Consider the following 20,327-nt stretch of genomic DNA (forward strand, 5'->3'; position numbering starts at 1 on the left):
CGCGAAACACTCATTATTTCAAAATGTATTCATGTTTTTTAAAACATTTTTTTACATAGTTTCAAGTTGTTAAAAAAACAAAGTTTTTATTAAAAAAATTATATTTTTTTAAGTTTTTTACTTTTTTGAATGACAACATAGAATTTTAATTTCATATTCCAAAGCAGATTATTTTTTTGAGTATTTTGATGCATTATAATCGAATTTAGGGCAAGTAGTTATGAGTTATAAGTATTTAAAGTTTCGATTTGCAGAGTGGAGTGGTCGGGGTTACCCCGCAAAATGTTTGTCCACTACTCCGCTTGTCTAAACTTTAAATACGTACAACTCATAAACTACTCGCCCTAAATTCGATTTTATATATTGAAATACTCAGAAAAATATTCTGCTTTGGAATATGAAAAAAAAAAACTTAATAAAATATAAGGATAAAAAATATTTAAAAATATAATTTTTTAATAAAAACGTTTTTTAACAACTTGAAACTATGTAAAAAAATTTTTTTCAAAAACATGCATACATTTTGAAATAATGAGTGTTTCATGATAAAAGAATCACCCTGTATATATGGCATAGGTGTTAAACTACCATTAAACTATAAGGATGAAATATTATCAAACAATATTATTAAATTACAATAAATAATTCATATTATGCACGATAATGACAATAAGTGTGTATACTAAGTATTATACTTTAATGATACATTTATATTTTCTAATAAAAAGGATACTCTTTTCATTTTTTTATATTTATTTAAAAATTGAATGATACTTTTTTTTAGTAATTGGGAAAAACGAAAAAAAAAATGAAAAAAAACGAGATTTTCACGCAAATCTAATTTTCGACAAAATTAATTTTGTTTTTAGTTTCTTTTTTATACATTTTAATAAAAAAAATTTTACTAAATAATTTTTGAAAATTCAATACATAGCTTATTCTTATATATTGTTAATTTCTTAATTAAAAAATTTTGAAAATCTTTAATCATAATATTTTTAGTAATTATGGTTAAATCACAACATGATTGCACAATTTTTAATCCATTTATCAGCAAAAACGGTTTACATGTGTAGGTAGCGATAGGATATTAAAAAAAATATGAGTATGTACTTGTCAGTTATCCTTTTTACCAATCTCATAAACAACACGAATATGCGTCGAAAAATACTATCTATATTTTTAAATTCTCTTGGCCGATTACTATTCTATATGATATTTTAACAATTGAATATTGATTTTATTGACTCAATAGAGTTGATGTTTAAATATAAGATATTAATTAAAGAATTTATGTATTTTGGTAATTAAAAACATCACATTCTATTTTATTATACTCATTTAAAAAAAATTAAAAAATAAAAATATTCTAACTAAAAGTAAATCGTAAAAAAATTCAGATTTTAATATAATCAAGTAAATTCTATAATATATTTTATTTTAAACACAAACATTGGATATTTTAATATATACAAGAAGCTTAAAACCATTAATATTAAGGGAATCATATCATATTTGACTTTTCTTCAATTTGTAGACAACAAATACGAGCACTTTTAAATTTATTGTTGTCATAATAATATTTTTATAATCTTTATAATGTTTCTAACTTGCTTTCGCGAACCGACTAAACTCTAATTCTCAATTTTTTTTCATACCACAATAATACTAAAAAATCGCATGTTTAATTTCAATAATGTTTACTCACTACGGCTAAGCGGTTGTCTTTATCCAGTGCCTTGAGCATCGGTAGAGTTTGTTCGCGGAAACTCTGCAGACGCCGGCGAAACGCCGACACGCTGTCGTCTAACCTTCCGCGACCTAACTGCAACTTTGAGCAATCCAATAGTATCAACTTCGGCCGTTGAGCATACTGAAAAATAATTTCGTTCACATCGTCAAACATACGAACAACATCATAATATTGTTATTTTCGTAGGTATATAGATAGTTTCAAAATAACATATAATATTAAATATATACACTATATTAAATTGTTATAATTTACGTAGATATAATATTATTATAATAAATTCATATTATAAACATTAGTCTAAAATATTATTATGGCGAAAATTCAAAATTCATATTGACAAATTACCGAAACAGCGTTTAACTAAACAGGATGATTATTGAACGATTTTAAATCATTAAGGGAGTGTTGTAAACATATTAATTTAAGAAGTGAATCGTTCGAATTATTTCGAAAACTTTTGCGTAAAATCATTTAAATTACTCTTTGATGGGATTAAAAAAATTTTCATTTGACAAAAAAAAACCGTGATTATTGTGAAACCATTTGAAAATATATCGATTCACCAATAATTGAATAAAAACATTTTACACATATTATGATTTTACTTATGTTTACAGCAGTGAGGCAGATTGCAGATAACAGGTTAGATGATACATAAATATTTTGTATTCCTACCCGTCAGGTAGGCGTGCAACACGAAGGTAATCAAAACCAAACTCTGCGAAACTAACCACAAATCGGTAGTAAAATGTATCATCGAGTGGATGAACGAAAACCTAAACGCTTAGTATATTATTATTCAATAATAATAATGCATTTAGGAAAACTAGGGACAAATTTGCCTTGGTATATTCAAATAGTCTATCAGCCACCCAAGTATTTTGATTATAGATGAACTTGAACTCGTAACTAAAAGATATAATCTGTAAGTCGATCTTAGTCCTTCAAAATTATTGAAAATAATGACTGAATCTCTGTATAATTATTGACGACTGTTGGGAATCAACTATCGTTAGTCTATCAAGAAAGGATTTGGAAACAATCTTAGTTAAGTAAGATTAATTATAATATATTGATTGTAACAATATTACTTTATCACGATTAATACAATTAATACTATTTGCATTTTTTTAGCTTACTGCAAAACGTAGTTTTCAATGGAAATTTTTTACAAAATTTGTCGGCCAAATTATTTTACAAAGTGAGGTATTATACGTACAGACATCGATTTTCGTGAATTTGTGAACTCGTTTTTTGAGATATACTAAAATAGCAATAAAACGATCGATACATATTATGTATTCGTATATTTTTCCTGACTAACAGTAAGTATAATATATATATAATAGATTAAATAGATTAAATAATTTATTTAAAAAAAATACATTTTTATTATTCTATAATAATATTATAATGTCGTTATCACGGTAGGTACCTTTTTTTCAAAATAGTTGAGCTGTCCAATATTTCTTGGATAACCATCGATCACTATACCCTCTGCATTATTATACTTGAGTAACTCTTTATCTAATATTTCGTGAACTATCGACTGTAATGATATAAAAACAACAATATATAGTCAGTGATATGAATAGAGATAATATTGTCGTCACCTCTTCGAGGATGTATCCACTGCTTATCGTTTCTTGCAGCGGCTCTTGAGACGACGCCAGAGATCTCATTAAAGGTCCAACGCTGACATGCCCCCAACCGGCGTTGGCCCTAAGCACTTTTTGGCACAGTGAACTCTTGTTGCTGCCGGGGCCACCTGTGTACATCAATAAATTAATCAATGATTTGCGTCTAAAAAATTGAAGTCCGAAATAAAATAACATAGTATAATATAAAGTAGTAAAGGGCAAAGGCTACAAAAAAATTTCGTTTTAAAATAATTTTTAAGCTTATGAATTATTCTTAACACATAGAAAGGTTGAAAAATTGCTTTTATTAAACTTTTCTAAAAATGTAGATTAGTAATTTTAGTCTACAAAGCGAAATCATTCTTATAAAAATCGATTTCAACTATATTAGTCAATAGGTTATCGGTTATCATAAATAGTATCAGAACATACTTTGAATATATTATACTTAATCATTGAATGCAAGAACCTTTCTTAAACTATAAATGGCTTTGGCAATAAGAATATTTTTATTCTAAAAAAGGTAGGTAAGTGAGTATCGCTCTTCTGTACATAACGAATTTAAATTGATATAAACTCGTATCATTGTACACGATTTTTATTGGAAACGGTCTTATCAGCCTATATCACTAAATGATAGTGTTTTTTTTTTTTTTTAATATAGTTAATAAAGTTATTTATTTTATTTTATTATTATAATAAGTCGATAATACTGCATTTATTATTTTATTAATATGTAATTAGATATTATAATAAAATATATTTATACCATATTATATCAACTTAATAATCCGAAATTGAATAACATCTTTTTTTAAATTTCGTAACACAGTAAAAATAGATTTAAAGTAAAATTAGATAATATATTTAAAAAAATTAAAAATAACATTACATGTAGTACAATTCATAATAATATAATATTTGTAAGTTTTAATTTTTCACAAATAATGTTTTAAAATTATAAAAACATCGTTAGGTATTTATCGTTTAATTAAGTAATATAGTTTAAATTTTACATTAATGAAATAATTGTATTTATATATCTTTTAGATTTTGTGGTTTCTGTTTGATTTCGATTTTCCAAACATAGATATAAAATGAAAAAATGTATGCATTTCTAACTTCAAATGCCTTTATATACTCCACCGTGTAATCTATTATCTGTTGTATTTTCTATTTGATCACATTATCTTTGCCAAAGCCAATAAATTAATGATTACATAGAATAATAACCTGATTAATGATTAGCCAGAGAAACCTTTAATATTTTAAACATTTCATCATTAGTAATTTTTGATAATCATTTTATTACTTTAACCAAACATCGACAAGTTAAATATTTTTCAATTTAACGGTAACGCCTATAGGTTTTCCAGGTTTTGATAAAATACCTATACTAAGAAAATTAACCAAAAAACTCGGTAACCGATTAAAACACTGGTACCTATTTTAACACGACGTGCTAAATTATGGATGACATCAAGCTAGTGTTTAATCGTACCTCTGAGGTATTAATTTGACAGATTGTATATATTATAAACAAATTATAACTGTCGAACTGGCACTAAATGTCAAAAATGCGAACCGTTCATAATTTCGTATGGTCTACGACGTTTTTGTTATTGCCAAAGCACTCACCTACTACGAAAATGACTCGCGGAAACGTTTCCGTTTCCGAAACGTGGTCCGCGACCCGTGGTTCCGAGACGCGGTCTGTGGCCCGTGGTTCCGGCACGAGATTGACAGAGAGGTGGCTGTTTGGACGCTCGGCGGCGTCGACTTCCGGTTGTTCGGTACCCGGATTGTCTGCAGGCACGGTACCGTTAGCCACTACAACTGGCGCAGGGCTTTTGTAGGCGCTCAATATTTGCAGTACCGAAGACCGGAAGTCGTTATACACTTCCGTCGGACTCCGCTCGCCGTTCACCTTCGAACATGACAACGTGTGGTCACGACATTATAATATACAAATGCCGATCTGCGATCTGCCATTATATTTATAATTAATATATCTATTTGTCTCGATTCAACACTCACCGAAATGAGCATTCCCCTCTGGTCGTAAAAGTCCGACACCGGAGTGACATTTTTGTAGAAGTTGTTCAACTCCATTCTGGCCAGACTTAAAACGACATGCCCTAATTTTGCACCGTAATCGATTTGTCGTTCCAACACATTTTGATTCCACGATATTAGAATAACGCCGTTTACGATTTTGATCTAAATAATACGAACATATAAATAAATAATAGTTAATAGAGTTCTCGTAATTTATTAATGTTCGTTTGAATATGTTTTGTTTAGCCTATTGGAATTATATTATGTACGTTAATTTTAAAAATTTCAAATAAACTGATAGATCCCACCCTATATATATATTTCTTTTACTGATCACAGTAGATTAAATGCATCTACGCCAATATTATTTTCAAGTTTAAAAGAATACTGAAAAACTACTCAAATAACTTAATACAATTTTAAAACAAAATAGAGATTTTACTACAATACCTTATTTGTGTATTCAACTACATCGCGCATATTTCTTGGAAATCCCGATACCAAAAACGTTTTGGCTGCAGGAGACATTTTCAACTCCAACATCAATACTTCAGTAACAGTTTTACTGGAAAGTTTGCTGAAGTCTTCCATATCTAAATAATGATTAGACAAACATATTTATGCGTACGTTGCACAAAATACATTAATTTATAAAATTAATATTATTCAGACAAATTTTTGTGTGAAAAATTCAAATGGTTTGTAATTCAAAATAAAAATTGTTAGTACATGCAACGTGTAGTTTGACGCTAAAAAATATTGTGCCAAGTGGATGAAATATTTTGTGGTGAACTTATATATTAAAAATTAGGTATATTCTAAGACATTCATCTATTTCAATGATATTTTACTTATTTCAATAAGATTCACAATCATTTTAAAAGTGTTTAAATTCTAAATACTACTAAAAATTAATTTTAGTAAAAGATAGATACCTAAAAGTTATTCTAATTCCAAATATAATGCAAAAATATTTTTGATTTAAATTTTTAAATTTTAACTTTGATAGCCCACAACATTGGTACTAATAATAAACATTTTGTTTTATAATTATTAATTTACTATCTTTGTTCGATAACTTGTAGTCTGACAGCACTGTAATGACGCGTAACTATTACAGTTTAATTGTCGCGGATAATAAATAAATTCAAACGTACAATAACTACAATATTACCTATAGTTACACGAAAAATGCTGAATCATATTTATTTTATTTGTACAAACATTTTTTTTTATTCAAATATATATATATATATACATGTTGTATAGTAAATTTGATATCAAGTATTTTATAGTATTGTAAAAAAATATATTAATTTTATATAATAAATTAGTAACACACAGCGCGGGAACCATTCTGTGGAATGACCATTGTTGTACCTATTCCTCAATATGCAGTCGATGCGCTGTATATATAAACCCCTCTGGATGAACAATATTACTTGTATAATATAAATATTCTATAATAATAATGATACAATTAAATTAAATTATCAGTTTATTTTTAGATGTATAATATAATTATTTCTATTGGTCTACATTATAATATTATGAGCAGTCGTTAGTCGGGTTTTTTTTTTTTTTGTAATACAATGAAACTTGTGAAGGATTTCACACTCCAACAATGTAACCGTCAATTGTTTTAATAAATTATAATATGCGTTTAATGTCCAAAAATGTATTTAAAATAAATTGTTTTACTTTTTCATAAATAATTATAATGCAATTATTAACAATAGTATTTATATTAGTCTAATGCGCCATATTTTTCTAGCCATATTTTCTATATTTTCTTAAACAGATACTTCTATGTCACAGTGAATGTTCAATAATGTTAACCCGGTAAGTCGATTTTCACTTATTGTATATTTGTATTCCTCAAATATGTTTTCAACCGCTTAAGAGTCGAAAATGATCTTTCACTAGTTGCAGTATAGTAATTGGTAAATTAACTCAAATAAGTCTAAATATAATAAGTCTATATATTGAAGTATATTACATTCAGCTAAAGCAGCTACTATATTTTTATGGGTTTTGTTTTAATTTGTTCTTTTTATAATGAAAATTCTCCCAAAGCCGATATAGTCATCAACTTCAATGTCAACTACGTATGTTTTCAAAATAATATAGTATTACGCGAATTAAAATAATATATAAATATCTAAATTCGTGGTAGTGTGGTACTATACTAAATGTATAACTAGTAAGTGTGAATCAATCGTAATATTATAACACATGATAAGAAGTGTGCACTATTTATATCTTAAACCTAACCTACGGCATAACAGAATACATTTTTCCACGACCAAATTGATTATATCCCTGTATTGTATAAACATTATATTTTTGACGTAAATACGCCGAGGAAGGGGGTGTTCCAACACTTAAAACGCCCCCTGGCTAAGCCACTGCCTCTCTACGACTCAAATTATATTTCATTAGTTCATTACCGTCATATCTTCATGTAAATATACCATCTCGAAAACAGTAGATACCCTTTATTAACGTAAACTAAGCTAACGCTAAGCTTTTTCATTGTCTCAGTAAATAAACATTATATTTTAAAACTTATTACGTGTTATTATTTACTTCAAACTTCATACCACCGAAGCAGACCTACGAAAAAGTGGACTTCGTTCTATAAATCGTGTTGAGCCTATCTTCACAGAGATCGGCTCACTACAATGTCTATAAATAAAATTGGTTATTTTTAAGGGCATTATTGTATTGAAAATTCATTTTTTAAGGAATTATTGATTATTTTTTATTATTTAAATCCAGAATCTAATAATAGGTAAATAATATTTAATTTAAAAAAAAAGTGAATCTCAAAATTCGTGTTTACTTGTGAGTTATGGGATAAAAAACGCTTTAAAATTTAATTATCTGCAACAACCTATAATGTGTTTATTTTCAAAACACCCGAATACAACATTCAGGTCAAAGGTATTTATTAGAATATTATTTAATATAGAAACGTTCAGAGAAACGTTTAAGTTCAAATCAATTTGTGTAAGTGTTGAAGGGCGTACCTAAATAATATTTCATAGTTTTATAACTGTTAAGCTCGGGTTAAGGGCATCGGTGCCTACTATTTATTAAAAAATTAAAATTTAGGACAATTTTAGTTACACTGCAAATTTACTATACAATCGGTTGTATGGTATACAAAAATTATACCATCTCTATAACCAAAAATTAAATTGCAAGAAAGCCCACACCTCATACGTAGAATACTCTGATCATAACTTTTTTTTTAAGAGGAAAACTTTATTCAATACGATTTGAGATCCAAATTCTAGTAAAATAATCAACAACATGTGATAAATGTACTTTTTTTGTATTCTGAAAATAATATTTTTTAAACTGTAGTTCAATATTACCCGCATGAAGTAAAAAAAAAAAAATAATTACTTATAAAAATCTAAATATTTCATGAAGCTTAAGATTTTTCCCTATAGACGCGTTTTCAAACTAAATATGTATCAGTTACTCTAAACCAAAACTAAAATACATTTTTATTAAAAATATATTTATTAGGTATATCATGTATTTTGCAGTTAATTTAATTTTATAATTAGTTAAATTTAATCATCATTAAATTTGAAAATAAGTTATTTATTAGTTTCTAACTGAACTTAACTTCTTGATAGATAATACTTGATTGAACGTTTCACTGGAATTTGCAAAGAGTGTCGAGTATAAAAAATACTAACGAAACTTAAAGAAAAATTTTAATTTAACAATGAAAATACATCTTACTAATATTTTTTTTTTTTTTTTTTAAATAGCGTTTATTGAATATTTACAATCTATACAAGTTATGTACAATGAGTAAATTGGAAGAGGGATGACAGTGATAGGGCAGTGAAGGAAAGCTCACAGTTGAGCTACCTTTTAGTGAGTCTTAAATCTAATTAAGTAAGTAAAGTATTTTGGATAAGGTCTCTCGACCAATTTCTGTTAAGTCGGCGAGTGGGGTTGCCGGGAAGATCTTACTAATCTAAAAAATTTTACAGGTGATTTGATTACTTGTCTTTACTCTGGTTGGTTATTAAGCAAAATTACAAAATCATATACAAAATTCACCAAAAATAGTCATGTAGATACGAATCGACTATTATTATACTAATAAATTATAAGATAAATATCTATTTATTATTTATTTCCAAATAAGGTTGGTACAAAAACTAATTTAATGTATGTGTAAATAATATATATTTAATTAGTTGTAACAATTTGTTTATGCACTATATAGTATATATTTATATAAATGAATATTTCATTATTTCCAAAATATTTTTTTCTTTGTTTAAATTGTTTAACTTAACATGTTTATCCTGAATTAAAACAACTATTAAGTGATTACAATATTCTCTAAATGTGATCTTTTTGCCAGAAAATAACGTTTTAACAAAAAAAAATGTATTTAAAATACCATCAATTATCAGAATAATTGTAAACATTTAAAATTCAATAATAGCTCTTACGGTATTGGTATACCAATGCTTTTATTTATACATTTTACAAGATCAATTACTATTCAATAACATTATCTTATTTTATCAATATCATAATCATAATTTAGCTTAGATATTTTACTCTCACAATTTACACCTACTGTTAATTAGTATATATTAATGAGACTCCGAACAAAAATGTTTCATATTCTGTTGTTATATAATACACTTCATTGTTTCATTTTTTTATTTTTCATTTTTTATTTTGTACAATATAATATATAAAATATAAATGACCCGTTAAAACAATTCGTTGCGGGAACTGCTCCACCCGTCTTATATTTGATATATATCTTAAAATTATAGACTGTCTGTTTGAGTGTTTACTTAGAGTTTCGTAGAAACCGATATGTATTACGATCAAATATTTTTCATTCATACATTACCGTCAACCTTGATTAAAACTTTATATTTACCAAAGCCCGGACTTTAGGTAGTATTATATTAGTGTTGTTTTTAGTTTTTACTGTTTAAAGGAGTAGAGACCTTTCCAGACCTTTGGTAAACACATCACATTTAATTTTTAAACCAAAACGCCGAGCTGTTCCCAATTCAATTTAAATAGGTCAGGGACAACCATAGGCACATTATAATATTATTACGGCCTGATCGATAGGTAATTGGCCTTCGTAAAAGTAAAACGTTTGGTCACAATCAATATAAGAAATTCATTATTTTATACATCCCATTTTCATTTTTAAAACAGCCGTATAAATGTAACGTGTTGAAAAATTTTTTTTCTAAAAATATTTAAACTCAGAGATAAAGAAAGTGTCCTCAAAAAATATTTTTTAAATTTTAACATAATTCAAATTTTTTGGAAGAAAACTGTTTAAAATCACGCTTACAAAATTTATAGAATAGAAAATAAAAACCACCCTTATAATTTTCCAATAAATTTAAACGACCTAAAAACCTAAAATGTTTTATAATAGTATCGTAAAGATCTCGATATTTTATTGTATAAATTATTATCAAACAATTCGAATTATGGTTTTTAAAAAATCAATTATTAGTGGAACTCTGTCAAGAGTTAAGACCATGGGATCGCGGTTTTTATATTAATGGAATATGTTTAATATTTTTCGACGGTTGTTATATGTTGTTATTATCCATACTTTATATGAAAAAACCTATTTTAAAAATAGAACAAAAGTCTTCTCAAATATTGATAAATATAAAATCAATGTTATTGAATATTTGAAACTAACTGACAATTATATACAATTATTTTTCCTTGACTACGATTAGTATACGACGATGAAAAACTTTCTCGGAAAAAAATTTCACTGCTTCCAATTATACGTTTTATCTATTAATCTTTCATCTTTATATTTTATAGAATTTATAACAATATTGCTTCAGAATATTAATATATTTACCTATTGAGATACAGTAATATCATTATACGTCACACAGACATACATAACATAAAAATCATTTTTATACATTTGTAGCTGACTGTTCTATTTGTAATTATCACTAGCCACAAAAAATGTAATTTCAATATGATGATATGAACCTAAGTACAACACAACTTTTTTACAGAACTACAGCTGATACACACACACACACACACACACACTGACTCTAGTCTATCCCCACTGTTCAGTAGAGTTTAACAGAGCCGATAGCGTAATAATATTAAGTCTACTTGTTCTGACATGTCAAGGTTGGCTTAAAGTCAATGGACACAATAAATAGTTGTATAGTTCCATCATTGATTTATTTCTATATTTCGTATTATTATCATTGATTATATTAATAGCATAGTTAAACTTTTAAAATGCATAATAGTACGTCGATGAATAATATATGAATCGTATAGTTTATCGATTTTGAACAAAAAATTATAATTCATTTATTTATTTGATCTTATCATTTTTATTTTAAGATTTTTCAATTTATTTTATTTTATTCTATTGTCAAAATATTAATTTAAAAACACATTTCTGTTTGGGAAAAATATTGTTTAACTATTTTTCTTTGTATACTTTTTTCTTTTACTTTAGGAGCAATGGCTTTGAAGAACGTAGGTCATTAGCCTTTCACATTTTTTTTCTTTTTTATATAAAAGTATTTTTCACAACTCCTATATATTTTCTAATGGCCACCTTTCTTTATAATTACATATTCGTAAGCATAATGTTTTCCAGAAAATATTTACGCACAATATCTAATTAATAATAACATTTTAAATGTTATTATAAGCAGTGAAATGTTGATGAAAATCGGTGAAATAATTTTTAATTGACATTTTATAAAAAAGAAACTAAAAAAAAATTGTCTAATGACTATAAGCTTAAATATATTTTTAAAATTTTATCGTAAATATAAAATAATCATATAAACATTTAGTAAAAGTTTCAAATATCTACGGTTATTCGTTTTCAAAAAATCGAAATCGATTTTGTCAAAATTTTAATAAAATAATTATAGGAATGTAATATAATAATTAAAATTTAATATAATAAAGTAGTTACAAATATAAAATTAAAAAATTAAAAAACTGGTAAAAACTTGAACGGAAAACCTAATCTTTTTTTGTGTTATTGATTCATACCAACCGTTTGAATTTTTCTCCACCAATTTTTACCTAAATGAAAACGGCATCCTTTCATATAACTGATGGTCACACGATTAACGATGATGAGTGTATTGCTTTTTCAAATTCGGCAAATATTATTTTAAGTGAAAAAAAATAAATAAATAAACACCAGTGGTGTTATTTTTCAAGCCATGGATTGTAAAAAATTGTGTAAACAGTTTTGGGCAACTTTTAAAAGTTCCATCCCCATAATATATTGAATCAACTTCACTTAAAAATTTTAAAAACCGGACGCAATTCATATAATCGTTTAGATAAAGCTGGACGCAATTCGTGTACCTACTTATCAATTTTTTTAATTTCGGGACGCAATTCGTGTGTAGCATCTATTACAGCAGTACATACACATGTATATTATATTTTTGTTAATATTATTTATTTAATACCCTTTATTTCTTTGTAGTACAATTATATAAATATAATCAACTGGATTTTGACTAGTGGTTAGGATATTTTTGTTTATAGCATGAACCGGTGAACCTATAGGTTCAAATATAGTTCAATTATAACACCGTACATGAATACATATTATAACAAAGGTATAGTGATGAATACTTAACCACCGTTTTGTATTGTTTAAATTATAATACCCATGACTTACATATATATTATATTTATATACAAGGTGTCAAGGTGTCCCGTGAAGATTTACCCATTGTTATATCTCTTGGTATAATGGAGATATCATAATTTTGAATTTTTAATAAGATTCACAAGGATAAGAACTTAAAATATTTCATATTTTAATTTATTTTAATGTTTTGGTAAAAAAGTTAAAAAATATATTTTTTTTTATTTAATTATTTTCAAAAAAATTTAAGATAGCCATTTTATATAGCTTATTTTTCTGAAAATATTGACGTTTCAACATTTTAATTTCATTAATCTCTTTATTTTTAAAAATTTTCCTTATTTCGAAATAATAAACTGCGAATTATTTAATACGATAATAATATTATATAATATTATTTAATATTATTTGATACCGCATCAATGTATCCAACATGTGGCCCGCATGATCGTACGGCCAGCGAACGCTTTTAGTGTAATTCGCAGTTTTTCTCGAAACTAGAAAAAATATTAAAAACCAGGAGATTAATGAAATTAAAATTTTGAAACGTTAATATTTTCAGAAAAATAAACTCTACAAAATTTCTATCTTCAATTTTTTTGAAAATAATTAAATAAAAAATATATTTTTTAACTTCTTTGCCATATCATTAAAATAAATTAAAACATGAAATAGTTGTAGTTCTTGCCCCTGTGAATCTTATTAAAAAATCAAAATTATGATATATCCATTATTTCAAGAGATATCGCAATGGGTAAATCCTCACGGGACACTGTTTATATATTATATATTATATTATATATATATATATATTTTTACATAATATATAACAGAGGTGGCCAAACTTTTTTTGGTCACGATCTAACTAAAACTATACTTCACCTTTGAGGATCGAATTCCATCGAAAATTTTATAATTATTGAATAACTATAATTATTAAGAAACAATAAACATATTTGCATAAAGTGTGTATATATATACAAAAAGAATTATATAGTAATTATTAAAATAAATTCTAACATGATCAACTTTGAAATTACCCGCGATCAACCGTTTGGCCGTCCCGAAGGTTCAAACTATTAAAAATAAATGTATATTTAAAATAATGAAAAACTGTCGATTGATGTTTGATAAAAACAATAAGTATTGTTATATTTATTTCAGTGAAATAACTTTATGTCTTTATAAAGTTTCTCAATTATTAATATTAATATTACATAGATTTTGCATTTTATTTAGCCTTGTGATATTGAAATTTAAATTATGTAATAATAAATTAAACTTGGAAAACTTTTTATTTTTTTATATGAATATAAAATGATTTACATATTTTAATATGGTAAATGTCTATCTAAATAAGTTAAATAATCTATTTATATATTATATTTGTATGATAAATATAAACATAAAAAAAATATTTTTTATAATAAGAAATTATACTTTTATATTTCTAGACATTTTTTCAAAATAATTTCAATGCATATTATAAATGTATTGATATTATACAATATTGTATGCTTTTTACTATTTTTTTTTTTTTTATTGTTTGCCTAAAGATACTTTATTCTAAAAGAAAATAAACATTTGAAGTTCTAATTTTTATGAAATTGGATATTTAATTGAAATAGATTATTTATTTATTTATTAGAATAAACGTTTACAACTTTTTAATAGTAATATGATTATTAGTTCAATACTAAGATAAGTAATAAGAAAAAAATATGAGCCAACGTTTTTTTTAAAACAAGCAATAACAGAGTGGTCTTGTGGTTCAATAAATGTTAATCATAAAGACTTGTAACTTTCAGAGAAACTGCGAATTATTTATTAACCTAAAAAGCACGTGGGCCACATGTTTTATACAATGATACCACTATTGTACTAAATAATTCGGAGATTTTTTCGAAACTAGAAAAAATATTAAAAATCAAGAGATTAAGAAAATTAAAATGTTGAAACGTCAATGTTTACAGAAAAATGAACTCTACAAAATGGCTATCTTCTTTTTTTTTCAAATAATTAAATAAAAAAATATATTTTTTAACTTTTTCACCAAAACATCAAAATAAATTAAAACATGAAATATTTGTAGTTCTTGTCCCTGTGAATCTTATTAAAAACCAAAATTATGATATCTCGGGCCTAGGTAAACTGAGTCCCAGATTTGAAAAGGTATAAGGTAAACTGAGTCCCTGATTATAATAGGTTTAGTTTCCAAAACAGAACATTTTCTTTCTCATTTTTACAGGCTTAGTACTATCTGTTATGTTAACACAATTGGCGTGGTTAAAAATGTGCTTTTTTTGTTTTTAATATCTAATATAATTCACTAGGTTGTATATAAAAATCACAGTTAATTAAATATATAATATTTTTTTTCATTTATTACTATTTATTATTATTATGTACATGGTAAAAATGTATTTGATATATTCTTAACAAATTCAAATCTTGAAATATTTTTATTTTCATATTTCAACATTTCTTGTCTCAAAAAAAAAATTTTCCATTGTTTTTTTTTTCATTTTAATTATCTCTTTGTTACGTATTTTTATATATGTATCTATTTGAATGTAATATTTAAGTAAGCAAATCGATAATCATTAACTAGTCACTATACAGCACTCATTGCATGTAGAGACTTTTTATTTTTAAATAGTTACATCGTCGTTATGTATAAATTATTCTTTCGAAAAATATTATTACTCGGGACTCAGTTTATCTAGCATGTTAAAGTTTTCCGTACTCAGTTTACCTAGCCCCAATATCCACCCAATTATTTGGGAATCAGTTTACCACTCCCGGATATCTCCATTATTTCAGGAAATTTCGCAATGGGTAAATCCTCAAGGGACATTCTGTATAGTATTACAGTAGTATATTGATGAAATTTATGAAATACAGTAACATTTTTGGATTTTGAGTGGAACAATAAATGCATTAATTTTACAACGATGTATCTGTTTTTTCTGTGTATGTGTACACGAAAATACACAATAAGTAATCGATAAAAAATTTCTCGTCGGGCCAAAATTCTTGAAAACTATTAATAAATTTAAAATTGTAAAAAATAGCGAACTCTTTGAAGTTATAAATAATTTCTAGAGTAAGTTTTGAAAGTATAATACAAGATTCCTTTATAAGTAATTTATACTGAAATCGTTAAATCTAAAAAATATGTAAAGACAATTATTTTTTTTAGACCTTTTAAATTCAAATTTAGTCGAAATTACTTGTTTAAACTATAAATAATGATGTTAATTATTTTGTTATAATTTAAAAACATTATTCGAGGAAATTAAAACTTTTACTTATTTTATATTAATATAAATTTTACTAGGTATGCGCAATGATGTTTTTGATTTATTTTAAGATCTTATCTATTTATACTATGAATATATTTTTGCTATTTTATAGTATTTACAGAAAGGTGTTATTGAATTTCGTGTTATATAAATTGATATATTATCATAATAATTAAATGTTTCAGTATCTATAAGAATCAACATAGGTTAGGTTAGGTTATACCGTAATACTATAAGTAAAATAAATCACTTTAATAGGTATATAAAAATAACATGTCACGACTTACAACATATACTATTATGATTTATGGTGATACAGTTGAGACTTTGAGAGACTGTCTCCGCTCAGAATCATTTTTCGTAGGTACCCAATGATTTATCATTGAATTTAAATTTAATACACCATTAATAGCGACCCACTCGACACCCATTGTACAATTGAGTGGTACATTTTCCTTCCTTTTTTTGTAATTTAAAATGCATTTTTAATATCGCATAGTGCATAAACGTACAAAACATGAAATTTAAAATTCCAAACGAATGTTAATTATTAATGCGTGTTTATAGTTTGTATAAGCTGGTACTCAACAATTTTTTCTCTAAACGCCCTAAAAATGAATAAATGACTATATGTGTATTGGATTTGAGTGCAAACATGTGCAAACCGTACATTATCGATTAACAATAAATAACGTAACCAAGAACTAATTGCCAGCAGCTACCGTAGACGTTCAACCGAAACCTTCAACTCGAACGTATAATCGTTTCATTGTTGACGAAAAATAAAATGAACTTACCGTTTCCAACTGTGTACTGTTGTAGTAAGTCGGTCATGTTAATGTGGACAATACCGCGCTTTTCTATCATCAAGTTGTCACAGTGCGTGACCTTGCCACTTCCAGGTCCACCTATATACGAAAACGTTCAGTCACAATGCCGAACGCCGCGAAACTATTGCAACCACTTATATATTCTTACCGAGTACGAAAATTACTGGAACTTTCGGCGTGTCAAATTTGACGTGACCGTTTGTGTACGCGAACATTCCAGTATCATTTCTGTTTGAATTGTCAATGTCATCTGCTTCCCAATTTTGTCTATCTTTGGAACCATTTTTAAAATGCTCGTCATCGGGAATTTTGTCTGTAATAAAAATATTAAAACACATAAATATTATAAGTAACGCGTGTTAGTGGTAATAATGTTAAAATTTAAGTATAGTATCGGCAATTTATAGAAAACATCATTAGAGATTTTAGGAAATAATGATAATCCGTAATAATTTACATCATTGGCTTAATCAAATATGCCGTTTTTTCAAATGTATATAATATATAAATGGATTATAATGCGATGGATCAGCCTAAAATCAAAACAATTGACTAAAAAATAGACCAAAATCCCCCCAAAAAAATCAAATTCATAAATAATTTTAAAATACCAACAAATCGTTACAATAAGCAACTATTTGTATAGAAAAATGATGGACATAAAACGGTCATAATTATTTAATGACATACATTTTTTGAGATGTCTAAGCCACCACAAGTCCACAAGACACCATGTAATCTCTATCTAAGACTGTTGAAACAGTAATTATTATCGATAAGAATCATGCATAGGGTTTGTATTCGCAGAAATTATTAAAAATGTGTACACTCTTAGGAATTGATTGAAGGTCACGGGATCGGGATCGATCCCATATTAAAAATTATGTAATTTAACTATTGTTGTTAAACTCTGTTGTTATTTTACACTCATTTACCATTATCAAATTATTATAGTAAACAATAAATAAGACACTGGGTCACTGTTATTTGCGGAATGCATTGATTACTACTGTGGTAAACATCACGTGGATGTTAATTTAAAAAAATGATAACTTAATTGTTCACAAAAATCCAATGCCTTACTGTGGGCCACTAAATCATATTCGAAATGTGAGCTCACTGTTTATTTATTATTTATTGAATTTTTAGTAATTGTTTATGCAGTCATGAGTCTATTAGTTTGCACACATGATACATATTTCATTTTTTGCTGTCACAATGTAATTTTTTATTTTCATTATACATTTTATGATTTAAATTTTATACCATTAAAAGAAAATGACGAGTAATTTTTTTCTTCACTTATAAATTAATCATGAATAACATTTTGAATATAAAATTGTGATACGCTATTATAAAATATAATGATTAATAAATGATAGATGATTACAGCGAATTACTCGATATTACCGTCAATTTTCGATCATTTCCGGTAATTCATAGTAATTTCCCAACCCCGCAATCATGCATATATGTACACGAATTTTAAAATAATATCGTAATCCTTGTCAATATAATATAACATAATCCACTATATTATACGTAGGTAAATTATACTATACGTTAACATAACACGGTAGTTGCATGCCACATTGTATAAGTACGAAAGGTTTTTTTTTCTTTTTATTCTCAGTGTTATTTTAACGCTTTGTGCGTGACACTACATTTTCGTACAGCCATGTAAAGGCATACTACATAGGTAGCAAATATAAAGGTCAATGGCTTTTTTTTATCATTTATTTTACACTACAGGTTTTATTATAACACACCACGTGCTCACTATTCAAACGTACCGTATTTCTTCAAACACCACAATTGCAATACCGTTATAATCACTATAGGTACCTCAATATAAATTCTAACTATAGATAAACACGATATCTGAAGTATACAGTAAAGGCAACCATAAAATTATAAAAATTTTATTTATTTGTTCAAAAAAAAAATCTATTGTGTAAATGTGTAATTAATGAGTATTAAAAGAATGTTTAGGACAATTTTCAATAAAAAAAAAAACTTGAAAGTATGATCTACTTACTAAATGCCCCTATTGCCCCTAATTGAAAAATTAACTCTTATAATGCATTAGAAGAGGATTTGCATTTTATATCAATGACGTACGTTCTGTGTTAATTTATTTGGTAGAGTCCTATATTTGAATAAAAAAAAACATTTAATTATGTTTAAGAGAGATATTGTAATTGTTAATTTTAGTTTTTAATTTGTCGGAAGTTATGCTTAGGAATTAGTTGTGACGCCAAAGTCGTATTGTTTATGAACCTAAGAGAAAACAACAACAACATTTTATTCTCTTCGTTATAAAACATATTTTTCATCAGTAACACGCAGAGGCCTTATTACAATTCACACACCGATTAAACGTAAAAAATTAAAATCATTAAATTATTGCAATGGTATCGTATTTTTTTTTTTTTATATTGTTAAGTGCATCCAAATTGCGTGTGATGCTCGGTGGATAAGAAAAATTAATTAAAATTCAAAACACCGAAATCGCGTGCGATAATTATTATTACTCCCTAAGCACATGTCAGACCAGACCTATAATAATTGCTTATATTAATTCCATGTTTCAAATTAATATATAAAAAAGACACGGGCTTTTACTTAATTATTCACTACAGATAAGTTGGCAGCTATTTATCAATTTTTGGTTGTAATATTTAATAGTTAATTTCTGTAATAAATTTTGTAATAAAAATAACTATAGTAATATTTATTATTAAATTGAAAACAATGAATTAATTGTAATAATAATAAAATATACCATCAATAATAGTATGTACTACGCATTGTTATTAACTTTTATCTAACGAATTGTTTACAGTGAAATCATAATCTTATTATAAAACAAATAGGTAGTCAAATATCGCAATAAAAATTTAAATATCAACATTCTCTATAAATACTCATTGTTTATGTCAGAAAATACCAGAAAATGTAAGCATTGTTGTACCATTCGTATAAAATGTTTACAGACGTCGGTGACTATCAGCATATCGCACTCACCACTAAGCAGTC

The 20,327-nt window shown here is 26.2% G+C and overlaps 1 protein-coding gene across 2 annotated transcripts in view; it reads right to left on the reverse strand.

The window, feature by feature from the left end:
* The window catches only part of LOC132927686 (uncharacterized), a 43,164-nt gene that overhangs the window by 2,642 nt on the left and 20,195 nt on the right, over nt 1-20,327 (reverse strand). For both annotated transcript variants that reach the window (XM_060992269.1, XM_060992268.1), the window contains exons 2-9: nt 17,437-17,601; nt 17,256-17,366; nt 5,905-6,047; nt 5,434-5,616; nt 5,035-5,323; nt 3,370-3,524; nt 3,192-3,305; nt 1,709-1,873 (exon numbers count right to left, since the gene is read on the reverse strand). In XM_060992269.1, coding sequence (XP_060848252.1) covers nt 1,709-1,873; nt 3,192-3,305; nt 3,370-3,524; nt 5,035-5,323; nt 5,434-5,616; nt 5,905-6,047; nt 17,256-17,366; nt 17,437-17,601 — 1,325 coding nt within the window. The remainder of the gene's footprint in view (nt 1-1,708; nt 1,874-3,191; nt 3,306-3,369; nt 3,525-5,034; nt 5,324-5,433; nt 5,617-5,904; nt 6,048-17,255; nt 17,367-17,436; nt 17,602-20,327) is intronic.

The sequence above is a fragment of the Rhopalosiphum padi genome, chromosome 3 (assembly GCF_020882245.1).
Source record: "Rhopalosiphum padi isolate XX-2018 chromosome 3, ASM2088224v1, whole genome shotgun sequence".
NCBI classification, from domain to species: domain Eukaryota; kingdom Metazoa; phylum Arthropoda; class Insecta; order Hemiptera; family Aphididae; genus Rhopalosiphum; species Rhopalosiphum padi.